The sequence below is a fragment of the Suncus etruscus genome, chromosome 5, assembly GCF_024139225.1.
Source record: "Suncus etruscus isolate mSunEtr1 chromosome 5, mSunEtr1.pri.cur, whole genome shotgun sequence".
Lineage (NCBI taxonomy): Eukaryota > Metazoa > Chordata > Mammalia > Eulipotyphla > Soricidae > Suncus > Suncus etruscus.
This window is the reverse complement of record NC_064852.1, coordinates 118,671,977-118,693,365: the sequence shown is the minus strand read 5'-3', so window position 1 is coordinate 118,693,365 and position 21,389 is coordinate 118,671,977. Positions and strand designations below refer to the sequence as shown.

The 21,389-nt window shown below is 40.1% G+C and overlaps 2 protein-coding genes across 2 annotated transcripts in view; one reads left to right on the top strand and one right to left on the bottom strand.

Moving 5' to 3' along the window:
* The window catches only part of AOX1 (aldehyde oxidase 1), an 85,217-nt gene extending 73,357 nt beyond the window's left edge, over positions 1–11,860 (top strand). Inside the window, exons 29-36 of the mRNA XM_049773332.1 lie at positions 355–483; positions 1,709–1,783; positions 3,205–3,257; positions 4,815–4,929; positions 6,371–6,436; positions 9,102–9,290; positions 9,937–10,104; positions 11,562–11,860. Of these exons, the coding sequence (XP_049629289.1) occupies positions 355–483; positions 1,709–1,783; positions 3,205–3,257; positions 4,815–4,929; positions 6,371–6,436; positions 9,102–9,290; positions 9,937–10,104; positions 11,562–11,612 (846 nt within the window). The 3' untranslated portion in view covers positions 11,613–11,860. The remainder of the gene's footprint in view (positions 1–354; positions 484–1,708; positions 1,784–3,204; positions 3,258–4,814; positions 4,930–6,370; positions 6,437–9,101; positions 9,291–9,936; positions 10,105–11,561) is intronic.
* CLK1 (CDC like kinase 1) overlaps positions 1–21,389 on the bottom strand; it is a 747,223-nt gene that overhangs the window by 305,366 nt on the left and 420,468 nt on the right. The window lies entirely within an intron of this gene.

Below are 21,389 nucleotides of genomic sequence, written 5' to 3'. Positions count from 1 at the left end.
ATGTGGGATGCCAGGGATTGAACCTGCATTGACCGTGTGCAAGGCAAATGTCCTATCCACTGTGCCATCATTCTGATCCCAAAAGGAGTTCTTTAATTTCTGTGCTCACAAATTCACTCCTGACAGGTTTGGGGGACCATATGGGATTGAACCCAGGTTGGCTACATGTAAGGCAAATGCCTTACTCTCTGTTGCTCCTGCCCTAGAGGAACTTCTTTTTGACTGGAAGCTTCCCTGGTTCTTGCCAACTGGTCCCTGTTGTGTATAGTTTCTACATTTGATACCATGCGGACAATATGCACATGTCTGTGACTCATCAAAATATGTGAAAAGAAACTCTCCTCTGAAAAACAGGTGGTGAGTCGTGAACTGAAGATGCCTGTGTCTAATGTCCACCTGCGTGGTACAAGCACAGAAACTGTCCCGAATGCAAACGTGTCCGGTGGGTCCGTGGTGGCTGACTTCAATGGGTTAGCAGTCAAGGTAAAAATCACCACCAAATCATTCAGCTTGTCAAGACCAATAGCTTCTGAGACTCTATGAGCTAAGCTCTGGAGATGCTGAAGATGAATCCTAATGTTACCTCCTTTCTATACCTTCATGGTGAAAAAGGCACCTTCCCCACACTTTAGTTCAGCAGGTGGAACCAGTGGGTTCTCTTGGGGTGGAAGTGCCTCTGTCTTTCCTCTCCCATATCTTACTTCTCACTGGTCACAGGCCATTTCAGTCCCTACTCATGCTTCCGTCATGCTAGTTCAGATTTGAACTTCTTGCCTTGACTTTTCTGAGTCTCCAGATTTTCAATCCAGTTTTTCTACCTTTTACTCTGACTTTATGCTGCCAGAAGCCACTTTCCATGGAGTAAATCTGAGCAAAGTAGCTTTCAGACAGTGGCTGGTGATTTGCTACTGTTAGGGCCCACTTTTTTTGGCTTTTCGGGCCACATCTGTTTGATGCTCAGGGGTTACTCCTGGCTAAGCGCTCAGAAATAGCCCCTGGCTTGGGGGGACCATATGGGATCGCAGTCCTTCCTTGGCTAGCACTTGCAAGGTAGACACCTTACCTCTAGCGCCACCTCACCGGCCTTTAGAACTCACTTCTTTTTTATTTTTTTTTATTTTATTTTTTTATTTTTTGGGCCACACCCGGCGGTGTTCAGGGGTTACTCCTGGCTGTCTGCTCAGAAATAGCTCCTGGCAGGCATGGGGGACCATATGGGACACCGGGATTCGAACCAACTACCTTTGGTCCTGGATCGGCTGCTTGCAAGGCAAGCACCGCTGTGCTATCTCTCTGGGCCCTAGGGTTCACTTCTTAAAGTGACTTTTTTAAAAAACCTTTTTTGTTTTTTTTCTGGACCACACCCAACAACACTCAGGGGTTACTTCTGGCTCTACATTCAGAAATCACTCCTGGCAGGCTCAGGGATAGAACTCTCGTTGGACATGTGCAAGGCAAATGCCCTGCCCACTGTGATATCATTTTGGCCCCCTCTTAGAGTGAGTTCTGAGGTCCCCTAGAAAGGCTCTATCATCAAGAACACCTAACATGTCACATCTCTTGAGAATTGCTTTCATATCTCCTTACGGTGTGATGTCTTTTTTTTTTTTAACTAAATATGTGAAATAGTATATAGAAATAAGGAGGTTTTGAAACTGGTATTTATATGAAATTATTAGTATATATTTAACTTAAAAATAATCCCCAGGATGCTTGTCAAACTCTCCTAAAACGCCTTGAACCCATCATCCGCAAGAATCCTCAAGGCACTTGGAAGGACTGGGTGAGACCTGTTATTTTTCTTTGTGTTAGGGGGCAAAAGTGGGGAGTGAAAGAGAAGTTTTTGAATTAAATATTAGTGGAAGGGGCACCTTAGAAGGTACTGTGGTTGCACAGTAATGAATAGAAGTCTTTTGGCTGTGGATATATGGGAAGTCTCTCATAGTATAGTTGTTTATCTTGCTTTGGGGAAAATCCTCTATTAAAGGAAAAATGATTCTTCTATCTACAACTCTTATTTTAAGCAAGAATTACTTAATGCTCTCCTTATCTAAGTATTTTCGAGACAGTAGCTATAAATCTGTTTTCCTTTGAGTTCTACTATTCAGAAAATAGGAAGCAACACTATAATCCTTCTATAAAACCAAAATGACACAAACACTCATTTAGAAATAGGAAAGAAAGGCATTGGGCATACCCACCTTTATATCATCACATAAGATCTACACATACACATCTATATGTTTTCAAGCAGCAGCAGTCGGCACTAAACATAATGGAAATAATTAGATCTACTTGCAGTCTATTGAGTAGAGAAGACACACATTGTCAGATCAACAGAATGCTTTCAAAATAATAGTCTCTAAACTACCAAATAGTCTGGAATGGATATGAATAAAGACTGCGATTGTGTGTCATGCTGACTGTTTTATAAAATCATATTAAAAGCATTGGTCTAGGAAGATAACATTTGGTAAGTTCTCTGTAGAAATTGTTTCTGCTATTCCATATAGTTGTGACTCACTTTATAACTCATATTTATAGGCACTCTCAATCCTTTCTGGACATATTTATTTCTGCCCTCTCCCTCATGCTGCATGGGCCCAGAAAGTCTGAGCATTTGATTGGAGAAAGTTAGCACAAGAATCAGTCCTCCATTGTCATGAAAGGTTGATTGCCCGTCCACTTTATTCATAGTGGTTTCATTTCTCATTTCTTTGTCTTTCTTAGACACATGGCCTTAGACCTCATCCCCATTATTTTCCTGTAGATTAGTCAACTGTGTGCACTACAGAATCAGGAAAACTTTGGGAGCAAATGATACAATTTAGCAAAATCACATACTTCTCCTCAGGCTGTTAGAGAATAGACATGATATTCAAATGGAACTTCTCATCTTCCAGTGTTTCCCAGAACATTATCCATGACTGTCCTGAATCGTTCCCAGCACATAGCAAGTTCTACTCTATAAAGTGTGATACATCCTGGCACTTCTGATCTTGGATAGATACAATGAACAAAGACTGTTAAGGCAGGCAGGGAAGCACTGAAGGGTGGGGATGGAGAAGGGTGAGTCAGTGAATTTTATGCCTTCCAAGTCACTATTCCTGATGGCTTTCAGATGAAGAGAAGTTAAAGTTGCAGTCTTAAACAATTCCTTCTTTAAACCACCTTATGGCATCCTGTGTTACTCTTCTTTTATAGGCCCAGGCTGCCTTTAATGAAAGCATTAGCCTTTCAGCTACTGGCTTCTTCAGGTAAATAGTCCTTTCAATCACATATTATGGTAAACACAATTGGTTTCTTAAGGAAGAATTTGACTTCTGTTTGCAACCTGGGCAAAAATTGATTTTATGCCTTCTACCTCACTATTAAGAATACTCCCAGGGTCTGGAACAATAGTGCACCAGGTAGGTCATTTGCCTTAGACATGGCTGACCCTGGTTCAATTTTCAGCACCCTGTATGGTCCCTCAAGACCTTCAGGTGTGACCCCTGTGTTCAGAGCCAGGAATAAGCTGTAAGTATTGCTGCTTGTGGCAAAAATACAAAAAAAAACAAACCAAGATAAAGAATGTGTAACAGCTAGTTAATCCAAGTGTTCATATAGCCTTTTGGGAGAAAAATCGGAATTTAAAATTCAAAAAATGATGACTCAAATCATACTAGTTATTGAGAGTTCACTAGGGTTAAAAACTGGATCCCATGAATTAAATAAAACCCAAAGGTAAGGTAATTAAAGTTAAAAGTAGAAGAGGAAAACACTTCACACTTTCAGTCTAGAAATTTTGTGTCAATCTAAGCATAAAAATAAGACATTTAGGGGCCGGGAAGGTGGCGCTAGAGGTAAGGTGTCTGCCTTGCAAGCGCTAGTGTAGGACAGACCGTGGTTCCATCCCCGGTGTCCCATATGGTCCCCCAAAGCCAGGGGTGATTTCTGAGCGCATAGCCAGGAGTAACCCCTGAGTGTCAAATGGGTGTGGTCCAAAAACAAACAAAAAAATTAGACATTTAATAAAAAGCATTTATTGTCTAGATGTTAAACCACTGAAATCACATACTTTAGAAAGCAAATTATTAATTTAATTTAATAGAGAGAGAAATCCATCAGAGAGAAGGATGACATAGAATTTTACTGGTTTTTGTCTCTGATTGTTATCAGAGTCCCAAAGCACAAGCTGGTTGTTAGGAATAAGCACTAGACATAATTTTAATGGCCACTTCTGTTTAAGAGAGGGAGCAGAGACAATAGAAGGTCTGGAGGCAGCCCATCCAAGCTTCTCTTTTATCATGACATTCCTTTGAGATCTTTAAAAAAGTGTGAAGAGCAGAACACTCTGTGGATACATAGAGAGTGGCAAAGAACCAGGGCCAATGGGTCTGGTTTCCTCAAACAAAAAGCTAAACACTGAAGAAGACATAAAGACGGGGATAGGCAAGTGTTCTTGTGCATGTTTACAATAGTGTTTGTATAAAAGGCAGGTCTAATTCTTTTAATTGGATCATGATAGGATTGTATGTGTTTATAATAGCCCAAAGTAATAGGATAGCCAGCATCTAAACTCCAGACATAAAGAATTATTGGTTAGGAGTGATTGAATTTTTTTTAATTAGACAAAGTAAATTTAATGAGAAAGAAGTAAATATTTAGTCAACAGATTTATCTCATGCTTTCGGTGCTGATACTTCATTGTACAAGTGTATTCATTTGGCTTTGCTGTGAATACAAGTTGATCACAGTTCCTAATAGATCTGTAATGAGGGGACCTGGCTACTTAACAACACTCCTCAGAAACAGGATTCTGTTTTCTGCAGGGGTTATGAGGCAAACATGAACTGGGAGACGGGCGAAGGTCATCCTTTCGAATACTCAGTCTATGGAGTTGCCTGCTCTGAGGTTGAAATAGACTGCCTCACTGGTGCTCATAAGGTTAGTAACAATTAGGAAGGCTTCTAGGTTGTACTTAAGTATCCAGTCATTTAATAGGTACCTAGATCAACCTAGGAATGTTAGCAGCCAGTTTTGGGGATATTTCTTTCTAGCTTGATCCTATTATTTAAGTATTTTTGAGACAAGTCTATGCTTTGAGAAAATGCAAACACACACACCTAGCTGAAGTTTTGCTCTTTTACTGGTCTTTGGTGTAAATGATGCCACTACTGGTCACATGAAGAGTAAGTGATCATTAATATTAATGGATTACAATACCCTCCCTCACTATTGCTTCCAAATCAACTCAAGAGCAAACTCTTGTTATTCCAACATTCTTTGGAAGTACAGTTGGTCCCTCTCCTCCTCTTCAACTTGTCTCCTGGGAGGAAGAGAGGGCAGCCTTGCTAACTTGTATTCAGGCATCTTTAAACAAGAGCAGGACATGAACTGAACTTTGATTGTCATGAAGAGAACATTCCTCATCACTATCTAATTTCCTTATGAAAAATATTAGTTGATAGTTCTAGATAAAATAAGGACCTCTTGGGTTTCCTTCATTCCATTAATAATTGTAACTATAATTTGTTCTGTCATGGCTGAGGTTCTTCTTTCATATAAATGAAGGCATAGGTCTGTCAGAGAGCACATTTCCATCACCATGGCATGGATTTTTGGCCTTTTCTCTGTAGGTTATTAGCAAACCTCTAGGTGACCACGTTGTAAAATCACTTCCCCTCTACTCTAAAAAAACTGGGAAGCAGCAGATGACAGCTGGAAGACTTCTTTCCAGATGATCCCTGGGTCTATGTTTTTTTTTGTTTGTTTGTTTGTTTGTTTTTGGTTTTTGGGCCACACCTGGCGATGCTCAGGCGTTACTCCTGGCTGTCTGCTCAGAAATAGCTCCTGGCAGGCACGGGGGACCATATGGGACACCGGGATTCGAACCAACCACCTTTGGTCCTAGATTGGCTGCTTGCAAGGCAAACACCAATGTGCTATCTCTCTGGGCCCATCTATGTTTTAATAAATAAACATCAGCCAAGTTGGACTCAGGATGTGGAAAGCTGTATGATTGATAGCCACAAAGTTTTGCATCAAAGCATTTTTCTGTTCTGGTGCCATTTTAAGTTATGTTTTTGGTCGAAGATTCTATTCAATATGTTGTATCACTCAGCTGGACTCAGAGTCAAGTAAATACTTGACTTAACCCCTGAGCACTCCAAGAAAAAAAAATAGCACTTAAGCCAGTTAAGACTTACTTCTATAATTGAGAAGTTATATACAGCCAACTGTATTAGCTCCTACTATCTTTGTTGATTCTTAATCTGGAGTGATAAAATTATCCAAGAAAAGTTCAGCCTAAGTCCATCCTGGCAGGCCTGTTTCTCAGTTTTTTCTGCTTAAGGTGAAATTCATTTTGCATTGTTTCTTTTATTAGAATCTCAGAACCGACATTGTCATGGATATTGGCTACAGTCTCAATCCAGCCCTTGACATTGGTCAGGTATGTGGAACCCATTTGCCTAAACTTCCTGTCTGTGAAAGACAAGATGGCTTTGGGGCCCTATTGGAAACATTCCATCTAGTTTATTCATCATCTTGTTATTGTTTTTTCCTTCATTAGACAAATCATTCTAGTCATGCCAGCTACAGTTCAAATCTCTAAAAACAGAGAAGAAACAAAGGTGTTTTAGGCAGCATTGGAAGGAACATACAGTCTATGATGGGGGACTTTGAAGGATTGGGATGAGGCTGATGGTGACACACTGAGTCCTATCTGTCTGGGTTAGAAGCAGAATGAGTTTTGAGGCACTTGAAGTTGACATTTTGGTAAAGAACATCAGCTACAGCCATAGTATTTTGATAGGCAGTCTAATTTGCTTACAGATGATTTTTATTTTATTTTATTTTTGAATTTTTGGGCCACACCTGGTGGTGCTACTCCTGGCTCTGTGCTCAGAAATCACTCTTGGCAGGCTCGAGGAACCATATAGGATGCCAGGGGTCAAAGCCAAATTGACAGCATGTAAGGCAAATGCCTTATAGCTGTGCTATTGCTCCTGCCTCCTACCACAGATGGTTTTTTTTTTCCACAGATGGTTTTTAATTTAAACTTTAAAATAGTAGAGAAGATTAAAATGCCACATGTAGGGGGCCAGAGATATAGCATGGAGATAGGGCGTTTGCCTTGCATGCAGAAGGAACATCCTGGCATCCCATATGGTCCCCCTTGTCTGCCAGGAGCGATTTCTGAGCATAGAACCAGGAGTAACCCCTGAGCACTGCCAGGTGTAACCAAAAATAAATAAATAAATAAAACAATGCCACATGTACTTTCAACAAATATTAAAATGCCCAGCCTCTCTTGAAAACACATGTCCATTGTTACCTCTTTGAAGAGTTGTAATCTCTGAAGCTAAGACCCTGGAACTCTTAGATGCTTCCCTTACTTTCTGTACATGTCTTGAACCCATGAAGATTCCTCTTGCTTTCTCCCAATGAGAACCTTAATTGAGGCATTCTCTAGTGGCATTGATTGGAGGATAGAAAGAATGTATGGATTGGAGGTATCAAAGCAGGCTTCAGAAAAGAGGTTGGGTAGAAGAGTAATTCTAGAAAAGTACAGGAAAAGGCTACCTGGGTGTGCAGAGAAGGAAGGAAATCAGGCTGTAGCAAGACATGAAAGTCAGTGCACATTGATACCACCATTGGTGATTGAGTAGCAGTGACTGTGGCTAGTGGATGTGTCAAGAAGAGCAGGACATGGTGCTGGAGCGATAACTCAGAGGATGGGGCATTTAACCTGCATGCCCCAGATCTGACTTCAGTCCCTGGCATCACATATGGTCCCCCAACCCTACAAACTGTAATTTCTAAGTGTAGAGCCAGGAGTAACTGGGGGTTAGGAGTTAGATTTCAGAGTACCATGAGCGCAGCTGGATATGGCTCAAAAACAAAAACAAAGCAGAATAGGAGGCAGGAGAGAGAGGAGGGTGGGTGAGTGGTCTCCAAGACAGGATTTAACTCAGGAAAGGAGCAAATCTGTCTGACCAAAGGGGTCATTTTTACATCCATCTACTGTTGTGTAGAGAAGAATAGCTTTGCAATTTGTAGAAGTAAGGCAGAAGAAAATTTGGCCATCAGAATAAAGGTAATGAAGAAGATACTCAAGAATTATATAGAATTTTACACACACACACACACACACACACACACACACACACATATATTTAAAGGTCATTTTGGCTTTATGCAGACATCTAGAAATGATAGAAGAAGCTTATGAAACACGGGGCCTGGGCCGGAGAGATAGCATGGAGGTTAGGTGTTTGCCTTTCATGCAGAAGGATGGTGGTCCGAATCCTGGCATCCCATATGGCCCCCGAGCCTGCCAGGAGCGATTTCTGAGCATAGAGCCAGGAGTAACCCCTGAGCACTGCCGGGTGTGACCCCCCCAAAAAACAAACAAACAAACAAAAAAGGAAACACAGTTCAAATCTTTCTTGTTCAAAGCAAAAAAAATGGTGCCCAGAGATATGAAATAGCAACTTTGAGGACGGAGGGTTGAGATGCTGAGATTATTGAGTCCCAAGTGCCTTTTCTGACAAGCTGGGCTCTGGGGATGGTTGAGTCAGAAACTGTTTAATTCTCCTCGGGCAAAATCAATGAGGATGTTTAAGCTACTGGTTCTTGGAGGCTGCTTGTAGCATGGTAGTTTTCTTTTTCTTTTTTTTTTTTTTTTGTTTTTTGTTTTTTGGGTCACACCTGGCGGTGCTCAGAGGTTACTCCTGGCTGTTGGCTCAGAAATAGCTCCTGGCAGGCACGGGGGACCATATGGGACACAGGGATTCAAACCAACCACCTTTGGTCCTGGATCGGCTGCTTGCAAGGCAAACGCCACTGTGCTATCTCTCCGGGCCCAGCATGGTAATTTTCAAAGTCCCTTGAATTTGAACTTAGCTCTCAATGAAATGTATAGAAATGCTTTTAGAGAAACCTTCAGAGCATTGCTTCAAGACACACTGAGAACCCTTTTAAACTCGTCTTTTTAACTCATGCTTTTTTAAATATTTAAAACTGTGTATTTTACAACTTCAAAGCACATACAATTGAAATGCCTCTATTGACTATGTTTTTCTTACAAGTGGATATTATTTTTCTTCCTTCAGATTGAAGGTGCATTTATTCAAGGCGTGGGACTTTATACAATAGAAGAGCTGAATTATTCTCCTCAGGGTGTCCTGTACACTCGCGGGCCAAGCCAGTATAAGATCCCTGCTGTCTGTGACATCCCAATAGAAATGCATGTTTCGCTGTTACCTCCAACTCAAAACTCAAATACCCTGTATTCGTCTAAGGTAAACTACACTTTTTGACCAAGTGCTTGCTGAAGTGAATCAGTGGAGGATGGAGGCCTTATTTGTCTCTTAATATTGGGTTGTTTTTTCCTTTAAATAGGATTTAGAAGAAATAGCTGTATGAAACTTTCTCATGATAAAAACATTTAACAACATAAATATTTAAATTATAAACACATATATACTGTGACTATGAATACATGATTTTTAGAACTTGACATCAGTTTGTTGAGCCGTCAGGTTGTCTATCATTGTTCATCTTGTTAATTATCCCCATGCCTCTTCAGCAAATGCTTTCCCAACTTGTGGTTCTTTTTTTATTTTTCTTGTGTTGGATGGGTCACACTCAGATGTGCTCAGGGCTTACTTCTGACTTGGAGTTCAGGGATCCTCCAAGTGATGTTCAGGGCATCCTACAGTCAGTGTCTAGGCTTGAGTCTGGGGCTAACAACTGGCAAAACATGAGCTCAACATTTTGAGCCATTTCTGTGACCTTTAAGATTTATCTCTTCAAGCCAGAATTTGAAGAATAGGAAAACTAGGTGTGAAGTGAGAAAGTTACTTATGTCACATTTTACATAGGCACATAGATGTGTACATATGTGTCTGTGTCTGAGAAAGTCACTGCCAGATGTTTCTTTCACAGGGTGTGGGGGAGCCTTCACTGTTCCTGGGATGTTCCGTGCTCTTTGCCATCCAGGATGCAGTGCGAGCTGCTCGGCGGGAGAGAGGCTTGAATGCACCCTTGATACAGACCAGTCCACTGACCCCAGAGAAGATTAGAATGGCCTGCGAAGACAAGTTCACAAAAATGGTACCTTCTGAGCACAGTTTTATGAATTTTTATTTTCTGCCCTGATGGTTAAGTTGTGATAATCCATCATACTAGTAGTTCTCTATACAAAAATATTAGGAATTCTAAATGCATTTGAGCAGAAGAGCAGATAGGCCTGTACTGCCCCAATTGGCCTAATGGCAAGGATCAACTTCTGTTCCCCCAGTGCATTAGGGGATGGAGGATGTGATCTGAGAGAGTTTGTTTCCTTCTAATGATGCTTCTATAGCACAAACAGAGGAACAGGGGTATTTGAAGGGTACTAGAATAAAGCCCGGGTGTAGGTGAACCTCTGGGGAGAAGCAAAGAATGAACAATGGGGCTTAGGAATGCCTCTGGAATACTACAGTATTGATGGGTATTATCTCCTTTAACCAGTGCTCTCTGTGAGGGAAGGGCAACCCAAGGTCAAGACCAATTAGGAATCACTAATCATGGGAGGCTGTGCTGTCCTTCCCCATCTCTGGTGCAGTGGTGTCTCTGAAGCTTTCAGCCTCAAGGAAAATCCCTGGAATAATTGCCCTACTGGGTCCCCTGAAACAAATAACTCTCTTGGGGTTCTGTCTGCCTGGCTGTTCAAAAATAGTGTCACAGGGAGCATCCAATAGAGAGGCCCTTGGATTTGATCAGCTTATATCCAACAGAGGGGTGCTGTACCACATGCAGTAAGAAAGCTTATTCTACATCCATCTGTTCTTCCTTCCTCCCTGATTTGATTCACTGCCCAGAATCCATCATTCAGAAATAGAAATTCAAGATTAGTGCACTGAAACTGCTGAACCTAAGACACAGTCTCAGAATGTGGACCACTAACAACAAATTATTTCTCTGGACCAAAGGCAGGCCCTAAGAATGTTGTATCATTTCTAGTTTCAATCTTAGCTTATGATGAGCCCTTACTGGTCTCACTGCAAGAGCAGGAATCATTCCTATGGTTCTCCTGAGGACCAAACACCTCAGATTCACTTGGTTGACTTTTAGGGAGGTTGTTTGGTTGGTTGTTGTATAGTTCTGGGAGGAAAACTGGGTCGTCTATCTCTTGCCCTCATTTTCAGTGAGTTTTCATTGTGGGCAGAAGGTATCTATGCACAGTGATTCCTCTGTCTATAAACAAGTCATTCATTATTTGGAAGACAGAACCCCCCTTCAATACCTCATCTGTTAGTTTTTAATGATAAGCCCCCAGTAATATCTTAATTTGGAGAAACAGACATGGAATGTATATGTCTTTTGTCCTCCCACAGAAAGGAGATGACAACTCTCTTGGCATCTCTGCCCATCCCTTAGTCCTCACTTGGAAGTCTTCATGACTCATTTCTGTAGTATCTGTGCTCTAATGACCTTTTTTGATCTTTATTATATTTCTGATTTTACATTTTTTTCCTTCAAACATATTTTCCAAGTTACAAGTAATCAAATTTGTTTTCTCATTCTAGATTCCAAGAGATAAGCCCGGATCCTATGTTCCTTGGAATATACCTGTATGAATCAAATTTAAAATGATGCAGGAAGCAGACTGATTTTCCAATGGAGCAGTAAACCAATATAAGGCTTAGAGATAGTTTTCATGGTCAGAAATAATTTCACAGAATATTGCTTTTAGAGGATGCTGATTTTAAATGTTCTATTTAGATTTTGATAGATATGTTTAAGTAACCTAGAAGTTATGATTTAATGATAGAAGTGCATACTGTTTTCTTCTAAAGTGATATGATTCATTAATCAGTCCCTTTAAATTCATCCAGCTTAATTGAATAAAAAATGATATTTTATTTTGATTCATATTTGACTTTTATCTAACAGAAATTATACTGTTTAATGAAAGAAAATTGTCTAAGTAATTTTTTTTACTAGTACAAACTATAAAGCGTCATTTTCTCATCCCCCAGCTGTTCTCAGCTTCCTTCTCTTAGCATAATAGACCCAAGCACTGTTTTAAAGACTATAATAATAAAGATATCATAATTATAATAGCATTATTATTCTCTAAAAATGAATAAACTGAACTTAATAAAAATAAAACTTGTGATTCAAAGACTATAAGAAATTGAAAAAACAAAAACCACATAAAGAACAAAATATTTTCAAACAATATGTCTGATTAAGATATAGCAGACAGAGGGGCCAGAGTGGTGGTGCAAGTAATAAGACATATGCTTTGCACATGCTAACCTAGAATGAAACATGGTTTGATCCCCTGGCATCCCATATGGTCCCCCAAGCCAGTAGCAATTTCTGAGTGCATAGCCAGGAGTAACCCCTGAGCATCAACAGGTGTGACCCAAAACCAAAACAAAAGATATAGCAGACAGAATTTATTTTTAAAAACTATTGCCACTCACCAATCAAGAGATAAATCACCCATAAATTTAAAAAAATTTATTATTGGGTTAGAGAAATAGTACAGCAGATAATGTCCTTGCCTTGTACATGGCCAACCCAGCTTTGATCCCAGCATCCCATGTGGTCCCCCCCAAACTCACAGTAGTGATTCCTGAATATAAAACCAGGAGTAAATGGTTGCACACTACTGGGTGTGGCCCAATAACAATTTTTCCCCTACATCAGTGTGAATGAAACCCCAGGCTCCAAGACAAGGACCTAGAAAGATGCAGGTCTGGAAGCAAATGTTGATGCAGAAAATAATTCACACAGTGAAAAGGGGGTAAAGATGGGTTCAGTAATTTCAACACACAAGCCTTCTGCTTCCAAGAAATAGGAAGGTCAGTGAAGGAAGACCAGAAAATGAATGCACTGCCTTCCTGAAACCCAGGCTTTTTATTAGCAAGAACCAGAGCACACTGTAGGGTAGAGAACGAATACTAAGTAGGGAAGAACCCAGTAATCCAATCACCAGAATCAATCACAAGAATTAATATTGAGCAGGGAGAGACCCAGTAACTCAACACATTAGTGTCTCTAGGTTCTAAATAACCCAATTTTTAAGTGGTAAAAAAAATTGAGACATTTTTCCAAAGAAGGTCTGTGAGTGGATAATAAGCACATGAAAAGATGCTCAAATTCAATAGTCAAACCAAAACCACAATGAGAGGCTATTTCATGTACAGTAGAATGGCTAGAATAAAAAGTGAATAATAAATCTGGGTGTGGATATCAAGAAACTGAGATCTCAACATCTGCCTTTTTCTGGTAGAAAAGTAGCATGGCTCCTCCTACAAACTCCAAAAGAAAATAATGGCCACTGATACTTCTCAGTGAGCCTGGTCTGAGCTGATAGCTCTGTGGTATTCTCAGAAGGGGTAGGTGCAGATTTTTCTTTCTGCATGCACTATAGCAGCCCAGCATCATACTCTGCACCCTCTGACAGAAACTACCTAGATCCACAAATTAATCTTATCAAACTTCCAAGCTACCAAATTTGTTTCAGATATATAAATCCTGGACCACATGACTGCATGTGGCCGTGTGGCACCTCAATATTCTATAATAGTGTCAGCCCTTTACTGTCACAGGAAATCAGATGTGAGAGTTACAGAGAAGTCTCCCAAGCTCAGTGAGCCTAAACAGGAACACAGAAGGCTCAACTAGCATGAATAGCACCCCAATAGATCCTTAGACACTGACTTTATTAACACTATGGAAAGATATATCAATCATTTTAAATTGACACTTGCTGATACAAGGTTTGATAATTCCATTTACCTCTGTGTTGTAACAATATGAAGTAATTTTGTGTCTGCATGGAGGCAGGCTATGGTGTTAGGTGGGAAATTGGGAACATTGATGGTGGAAAACTCATTCTGGTGGTGGAATTGATGTTTGAAGATTTAATGTCTGAAAAGACTATATTATGAACAACTTGGTAAATCATTGTGTTATAATATAAATTGGAGAAAACAAAGCAAAACAAATCTCCCAAGGTCTCTTCATTGCAGTAAAGAAGAAAGTGTTTCAGATTGTGGGGGAAAGTTCAAAAATTTAAGCATGGAATCATCATGACCACTGCTAGGTCTAAACCTAACAGAATTGAAAGCATACTGTTATATAAAACCTTGACACAAATGTTTATAGCATCCATCATAATAGTCTAAACTGGAAAAAATCCATCTGCATTGGTTTATTAAAAGATGCTAAAGAAAATGTGGCCTGGGTGCTAGATGATAGCACAGCAGTTATATAACCAACCTACTGGTAAATTCAATTCTCAGCATTTCAGGATCCCCTGGATCAGCCACTGAACGTGGTCCTGGATGACATCAGGTACTAATGGCAATCCCAGTATCTCCAGGAATTTAGGACCTGTGCTCCATTAAATCCATGGCCTTTGCACTGAACCAAAAATCCACTGGTAAGAGTTACCAGTGTGGCCTTGGGTCCCCAACCTCCTAAACACAAGACGAAAACTAGAGTTGTGGGTGTGTCACAACCCCCACAGCTATATGGCTTTAAGCCATCCTTACTCCCTACATTTCCTGGACCAAAAATGTTACCAAATATCTCACCTGTCCCCAACTGAGGCTAAAGTTTAATTCCTTCTTTGGCAACATTTTTCCAGGAGATGAAATTACTTGGTGGCTAGCTGCCAACTTTGAACACTTCCACCCTGGGAGGAGCAGTGATATAATTGAAAGATAAATATTTTGGGTATAGATTTGCCTTGTCTTCCATTAGGGCTACCGAAAGACTTTTCTGGTACTCACTCTCTTATGAGAAAGGGCCCAATAATTTTCTGGTCCCACTTTTGACTTGAGAGATATATGTGACCTTTCCCCAAATGCCCTTTTATCTAAGCTTTCTTAGATGCTAATCCCACATGGATGATCAGACCCACCCACTGCGATGGGGCAGGGTGTTTTAAATAAAGAAAAGAAAGGTCTTTTTGAGGGGAGGCGAGAAGAGAAGCAGAAAAGGGCAGAGAGAGGGGGGCAGCAAAAACCTTAGCAGAGAAAACACGTGTGAGAAAAAGCACATGGCAGACAGGGCTGTAGAATAAAAATAAGCTGACTCCAATGAAACTTTAACCAACTGCTTGTGAATTATTTCTCTGCCATTACCCTTCTCTTCAGACCTACTGGCTGAAGGGGCTGAAGGGGCTAGAGGTGCTGTTCAAGGGAGAACTCACCCAATACTTGGATTTCTGTATTTTTATTTCTAATAGAAAATATAGTTCCTTTGATTTTTGTTTGGGGACCACACTCAGTGATGCTCAGGACTTACTCCTGGCCATAGCTCAGGGATCATTCCTGGTGGGATAGGAGACCAGATAGGATGCTGGGCAATGAACCTTAGGAGGTTGTGTCCAGTCCACTATACTATCACCACAGCATCTAGATAATTCCTAAATGAAATAAGCTCCTTCTTTTTACTCTCCTTGACTTCCAGACAAGCAACTCAACATCACAGTTTCAGCGCCACTGGTAAAAGGAAGAGATGGTCACAGTTTAAAATGAACATCTAGGGGCCAAAGAGATAGAACTGTGGGTAGGCCATTTGCCTTGCATATGGCCAACCCAGGTTTGATCCCCAGCGTTCCAATATGGTCTCCCTAGAACACTAGGAGTGATTCCTGAGTGCATAGTAGGAAATACTCAGGAGTACCACCAGACCCAAAGAGAAACAAACAAACAAAAAGGCAAAAGATGAATTAAAAAAAAGAACAGACCATGTACAGCTTTCCAACAGGGTGCTATTAAGAAATGAGACTCAAGTTTTGTGAGGTACCCAAAATAACACAAACTGAAATTAGAGGGGTCTTAATTTTCATCTATGTGCAGTCAAAGTTAGTGGGGTTTTTTTCTGCCTTCTTCAAAGGAGGAGGTGAGTTTTCTAAAATCCTTCACCAAAAGAAACTGACAATGGATTGTGCAGAGTTTTCCTGTGAATTCTCACCTAGTGCTATTTTTATCCTGATGGCAAGGTCTTGTTTACTTCTCAAATATGAATGAAGAACAAAGAGTATGGCTTATAGGCAGTGAGAAGAATTCAAATACTTTTATTCAACTTCTGAAGTTATGAAATTTAAAGATTTATAATATTTAATATGTCCTGACCATATTTTTTAATTTCTTTGAAACCACTGTTGTGTTAAAATTACACTTTTATGGGTTAGCCTCTTAATCAAAGCCAAACAATTTTCTATGTTCCAACACAATATAGAATTACATAATTTTATAGTTTCAGAGTCATATTTATACAAGTCTGGTGACCAACAATCTAAATGGCTATCCCTCTTCAGAAATAATGGACTCCAGGCATAGAACCCTGGCCAGCCCCATGTAATGCAAGCATTTTGCCTGCTGTACTATCTCTCTGGCCACAAGATTGTTAAATTCTTCTCACATCCTTACTCATTTCTGACCATTTGAGTGAAATGTATGTTTGGTTAACAGATGCTTCTGGAAACAGTCTTTGCGTGGGTGACTGAAGCAATGTAATTAATGGAATAGTGTTTGAAAATAGTTGGACTTTAAGAAAATCTCATAATCATGTATTTAGAGCTAGTTAAATAAGAAAAAAGAAACAGCAAACCAATGACCTTTTGGGTTGTTTTCATGTTTTGTTAAGGCTGTTGCCACTCCAAGTTGTGTTTTAAATATTACAAACTCTTAGGAATTAAAAATATCACTTATGATTTATAAAGTTGAAATGATACAAATTTTTGAAGTGGCACTTTCTATTTTGGGGGGTCCTTTTGGAAATTTTGTAATTCTTTATTTGATATACATATTCTATCCTGTCAAAATATTTTTAGATGCTTATTATTTTATAACTTATTATCTCTCCAGCCTCTCTACTAGAATTTTATATTATGCAGATTATTGATAAGAATATTGAACCAAAAATAAGCCAAGTAAGCACTTAAGAAAACTAATCAGCATGGTTAACATGGAGCTATTGATCTGTCATGTAAAAACACTTTTACTGTGTATTGATATTTCTCCATTCTTCTCAACTGTCAGGGGCTCTGTGATAATTCACATAGATTCTCAGTCCAGAAATCTCACCTTACAAAGACTAAGTTGTTTTGGTTTTGTTTGTTTGTTTGTTTTAATATCCAATGTCCTCTTAAGAACCACTATTAAGATGTCATCGATAGTCCATTGCAGATCAGATGGAGAAAGTTTCCTGAGAACCAAGACAAGCAAGTTCAACGAAATTCATCTTTTGGAAATCTGGGTCCTCTCTAATGTACTAGCTCAAGTTTTCTATGACGCCTCAAGAGGATTACAGATCATGGTTTCATAAGCTACTCCACAAACTCTTTTGTTGTTTTGTTTGCATTTTTGTTTGTTTATTTGGGGGCCACACCCAATACTGTTGAGGGGTTACTCTTGATTCTGTACTCAGTTCACAGCAGAGGACCATTTGGGATGCCTGGGATTGGAACCAGGTTTGGCCGAATGCAGTCAGCACCCTCTGCTGTACTGTTTCTTCAACCCCATCTTTTAAGGTAATATGGGAGGGACACAAGTCACTTCTTAAACGGTTGAAGAGGCTACATGGTCTCTTAAAATCTCACTTCTTGTACTTCAATCATTTCTAACTGTGCTTGTCTGGTATACTAAGCATTTTTTTTTTTTTTGGCTGAAACAGAAGAAAGTGAAATTTGGAATGAAATAGTTCTTCCTGCTCTCTGAATTTGTTAGTATTGTTCTCTCTCCACTGAGCAATATTTTTCCTCAATATGATGTGTTTTATGGTTGATAACAAAGTATCTGTCTGGTGCTCAGCGACCTTGACACTGCCCTCTTCTACACCCTTCCTTTTGCAGCAATTTGCCTATTGTTTCCATCATTTGTTAACAGACTTCCCTTATCTTTGCTGATCAGAGAGCAATCTAGTTATAATGCATGCCCTGACACCTTATTTTTTTTTTTTCATTTACAACTCTATTTTCCAAAGTTTGTTTCCAAGAGCTTTTTAGGCCAGGTTTCCTTTTATCATTTCTCTTAAATGGGAGATTGTCATTTCTCAGCACTTCCTAAAACTGGCTTTTCATAAGTCTGTGGCCCTGTAGGACAATTGTACTCAGCATTTTCTCCTCTTGTTTGGAGCCCAAAGATATTTTCCCCATTTTTTTTTCACATCACTGCCTTCACCTGGCCATCACTGATTCTTCTCATTTTTGGGGTCATACAACAAATTCCCACCCCTCTTCTTTTGGAAGTTGAATTTCTTTTGGAAGTTAAGTTACCTGGGTAATTTAAAGATTCCCCTCATGGCTGGAGAGATAGCACAGCAGTAAGGCATTTACCTTGCACGCAGCCAATTCAGGACAGACAGTGGTTCGAATCCCGGCATCCCATATGGTCCCCCTGCCTTCCAGGAGTGATTTCCAAGTGCAGAGCCAGAAGTAACCCCTGAGCGCCACTGTATATGACACCCCCTCCAAAAAGAAAAAAAAAAAAGAAAAAGAAAACACAAAGATACCATTTCTTTCTTTCTTTCTTTCTTTCTTTCTTTCTTTCTTTCTTTCTTTCTTTCTTTCTTTCTTTCTTTCTTTCTTTCTTTCTTTCTTTCTTTCTTTCTTTCTTTCTTTCTTTCTTTCTTTCTTTCTTTCTTTTTCTTTCTTTCTTTCTTTCTTTCTGTTTTTTTGGGCCACACTCATTTGATGCTCAGGGGTTACTTTTGGCTATGCACTCAAAAATTGCCCCTGGCTTGGGGGGGGGGAACATATGGGACGCCGGGGGATCGAACCGTGGTCCATTCCTTCGCTAGAGCTTGCAAGGCAGACACCTTACCTCTAGCACCACCTCGCCAGCCCCAAAGATACCATTTCTTTCTCTATTACACTATTGTCATTTTTGGTAGACCACATGACCCATGTTATTCAAGTGCCTTGGAAACTGATGTTGAATTAATTGGACAGCTCCCATACAAGGGTAACAATGCTGATAGGAGGGTCAAATTGGTCAAACTGGAGAACTGAATTCAGTAAATCGAAAGTCATAATGTAAGCAAAACTAGAAATGCTAGAGATACATCAAGAAAACCAAGAAACTTCCCCAAATATACAATCAATTAATCTTTGATAAAGGGGCAAGAAATTTAAAATGGAGCAAGGAAAGCCTCTTCAACAAATGGTGTTGGCTCAATCGAACTCAGACCTCCAGCTAACACCATGCACAAAGGTCAAATGCAAATGGATTAAAGACCTTGATATCAGATTTGAAACCATAAGGTATATAGAACAACCCATAGGTAAAACACTTCAGGACATTGAAACTAAAGGCACCTTCAAGAAAGAAACAGTACTCTCCAAACAAGTGGAAGCAGAGATAACAGATAGGAGTATATTAGGCTGAGAAGCTTCTGAACCTCAAAAACAATGCCTAGAATACAAAAGCCACCCACAGAATGAGAGAAGCTATTCACCCAATACCCATTAGATAAACAGCTAATATCTAAGATATACAAGGTACCCACAGAACTTAACAAGAAAAAACATATAACCCCATCAAAAAATGGGAAGAAGAAATGAACACTTTCTCAAAGAAGAAATACAAGTGGCCAAAAGGCACATGAAAAATGTTCCACATCACTAATCATCAGGGAAATGAAAATCAAAACAACAATGAGGTACCATCTCACACCACAGAGACTGGCAAACATCACAAACAATAAGAACAATCAGTGCTGGCGGGGATGTGGGGAGAAGGGAACTCTCATTCATTGCTAGTGGGAATGCCATCTAGTTCAGCCCTTATGGAAAACAATGTGGAGATTCCTCAAAAAAAAAAAACAAACCTGGAAATTGAGCTCCCATATGATCCAGTTATACTACTCCTAGGATATACCCTAGGAACACAAAACTCCAATACAAAAATTTCTTCCTCACACCTATATTATCACAGAACTATTTACAATAACCAGACTCTGAAAACAACCAAGATGCCCTTCAACAGATGAATGACTAAAGAAACTGTGGTACATATACACAATGGAATATTATGCAGCCATCAGGAGAGATGAAATCATGAAATTTTCATGTACATAGATGTACATGAAATCTATTATGCTGAGTGAAATTAGTCAGAGAATAGTCAGTCTCATTCATCTATGGGTTTTAAGAAACATTAAAGAAATTGGGGCCGGGCGGTGGCGCTAGAGGTAAGGTGCCTGCCTTGCCAGCGCTAGCCTTGGACGGACCGCGGTTCGATCCCCCGGTGTCCCATATGGTCCCCCAAGCCAGGAGCGACTTCTGAGCGCATAGCCAGGAGTAACCCCTGAGCATCACTGGGTGTGGCCCAAAAACCAAAAAAAAAAAAAAAGAAATTGAAATAATTCCCAGAGATGAGGGCTGGAAGAACCAGCTAAAATATGAAGCTCACCACAAAGAGTGGTGAGTGCAGTTAGAGAAATGATTCCTCTGAGAACTATCATAACAATGTCAGTGAGTGAGGGATGTAGAAAGCCTGTCTCAAATGCAGATGGGGGTGGGGAGGAAAGAGATGGGGGCATTGATAATGAGAAGATTGCACGGTGAAAGGGGGTGTTCTTGTTATGACTGAAACCCAACTACAATTATGTTTGTAATCATGGTGTTAATAAAGAAATTATTTAAAAAGAAAAGAAAAGAAAAGAAAACTGGGCCAGAGACATAGCATGGAGGTAAGGCGTTTGCCTTTCATGCAGAAGGTCATTGGTTCGAATCCCGGCATCCCATATTGTCCCCGGAGCCTGCCAGAAGCGATTTCTGAGTGTGGAACCAGGAGTAACCCCTGAGCGCTGCCGGGTGTGACCCAAAAACAAAAACAAAAACAAAAACAAAACAAAACAAAACAAAACAAAAAAAACTCAAGAAACTGAGAGGGTCCAGTCACGTAGAAAGTAAAAGGTTGTGGATCTGGATGGCTATCTGTTGACTCTGCTGTGATCCACACAAAGATGTTTCTGGGAGCTTTCTGCTCAGTGGTTTCCTTGTGCCTTTCTAGTGGTTTCCCTGTGCCTACTTCTCTGTGACGTTTGTAGATTTTTTTTTGTGGGGGAGGGAGCTTGGGCCATACCCAGCAGTGCCGAGATTACTCCTGGCTCTGTGCTCTGAAATCACTCCTGGCAGGCTTGGGAGAACCTATGGGATGCCAAAGATCAAGCCAGGGTCGACCGTGTGCAAGCAAACATATATTTTTTAAACATCTTACCCATTGTGCTATCACTCCGTCCCCAGTTTATGGATTTCTATTCAAGTTTAATTTTATTTCTCTATGGCTTCTCCTATGTTGATTTTGTTTGTTTGCTTTACATTTCCTGAGTCTATTGGTGGTTTCCATCCTTGTAAGGTTTGTTGCAACTAACTAGACAAC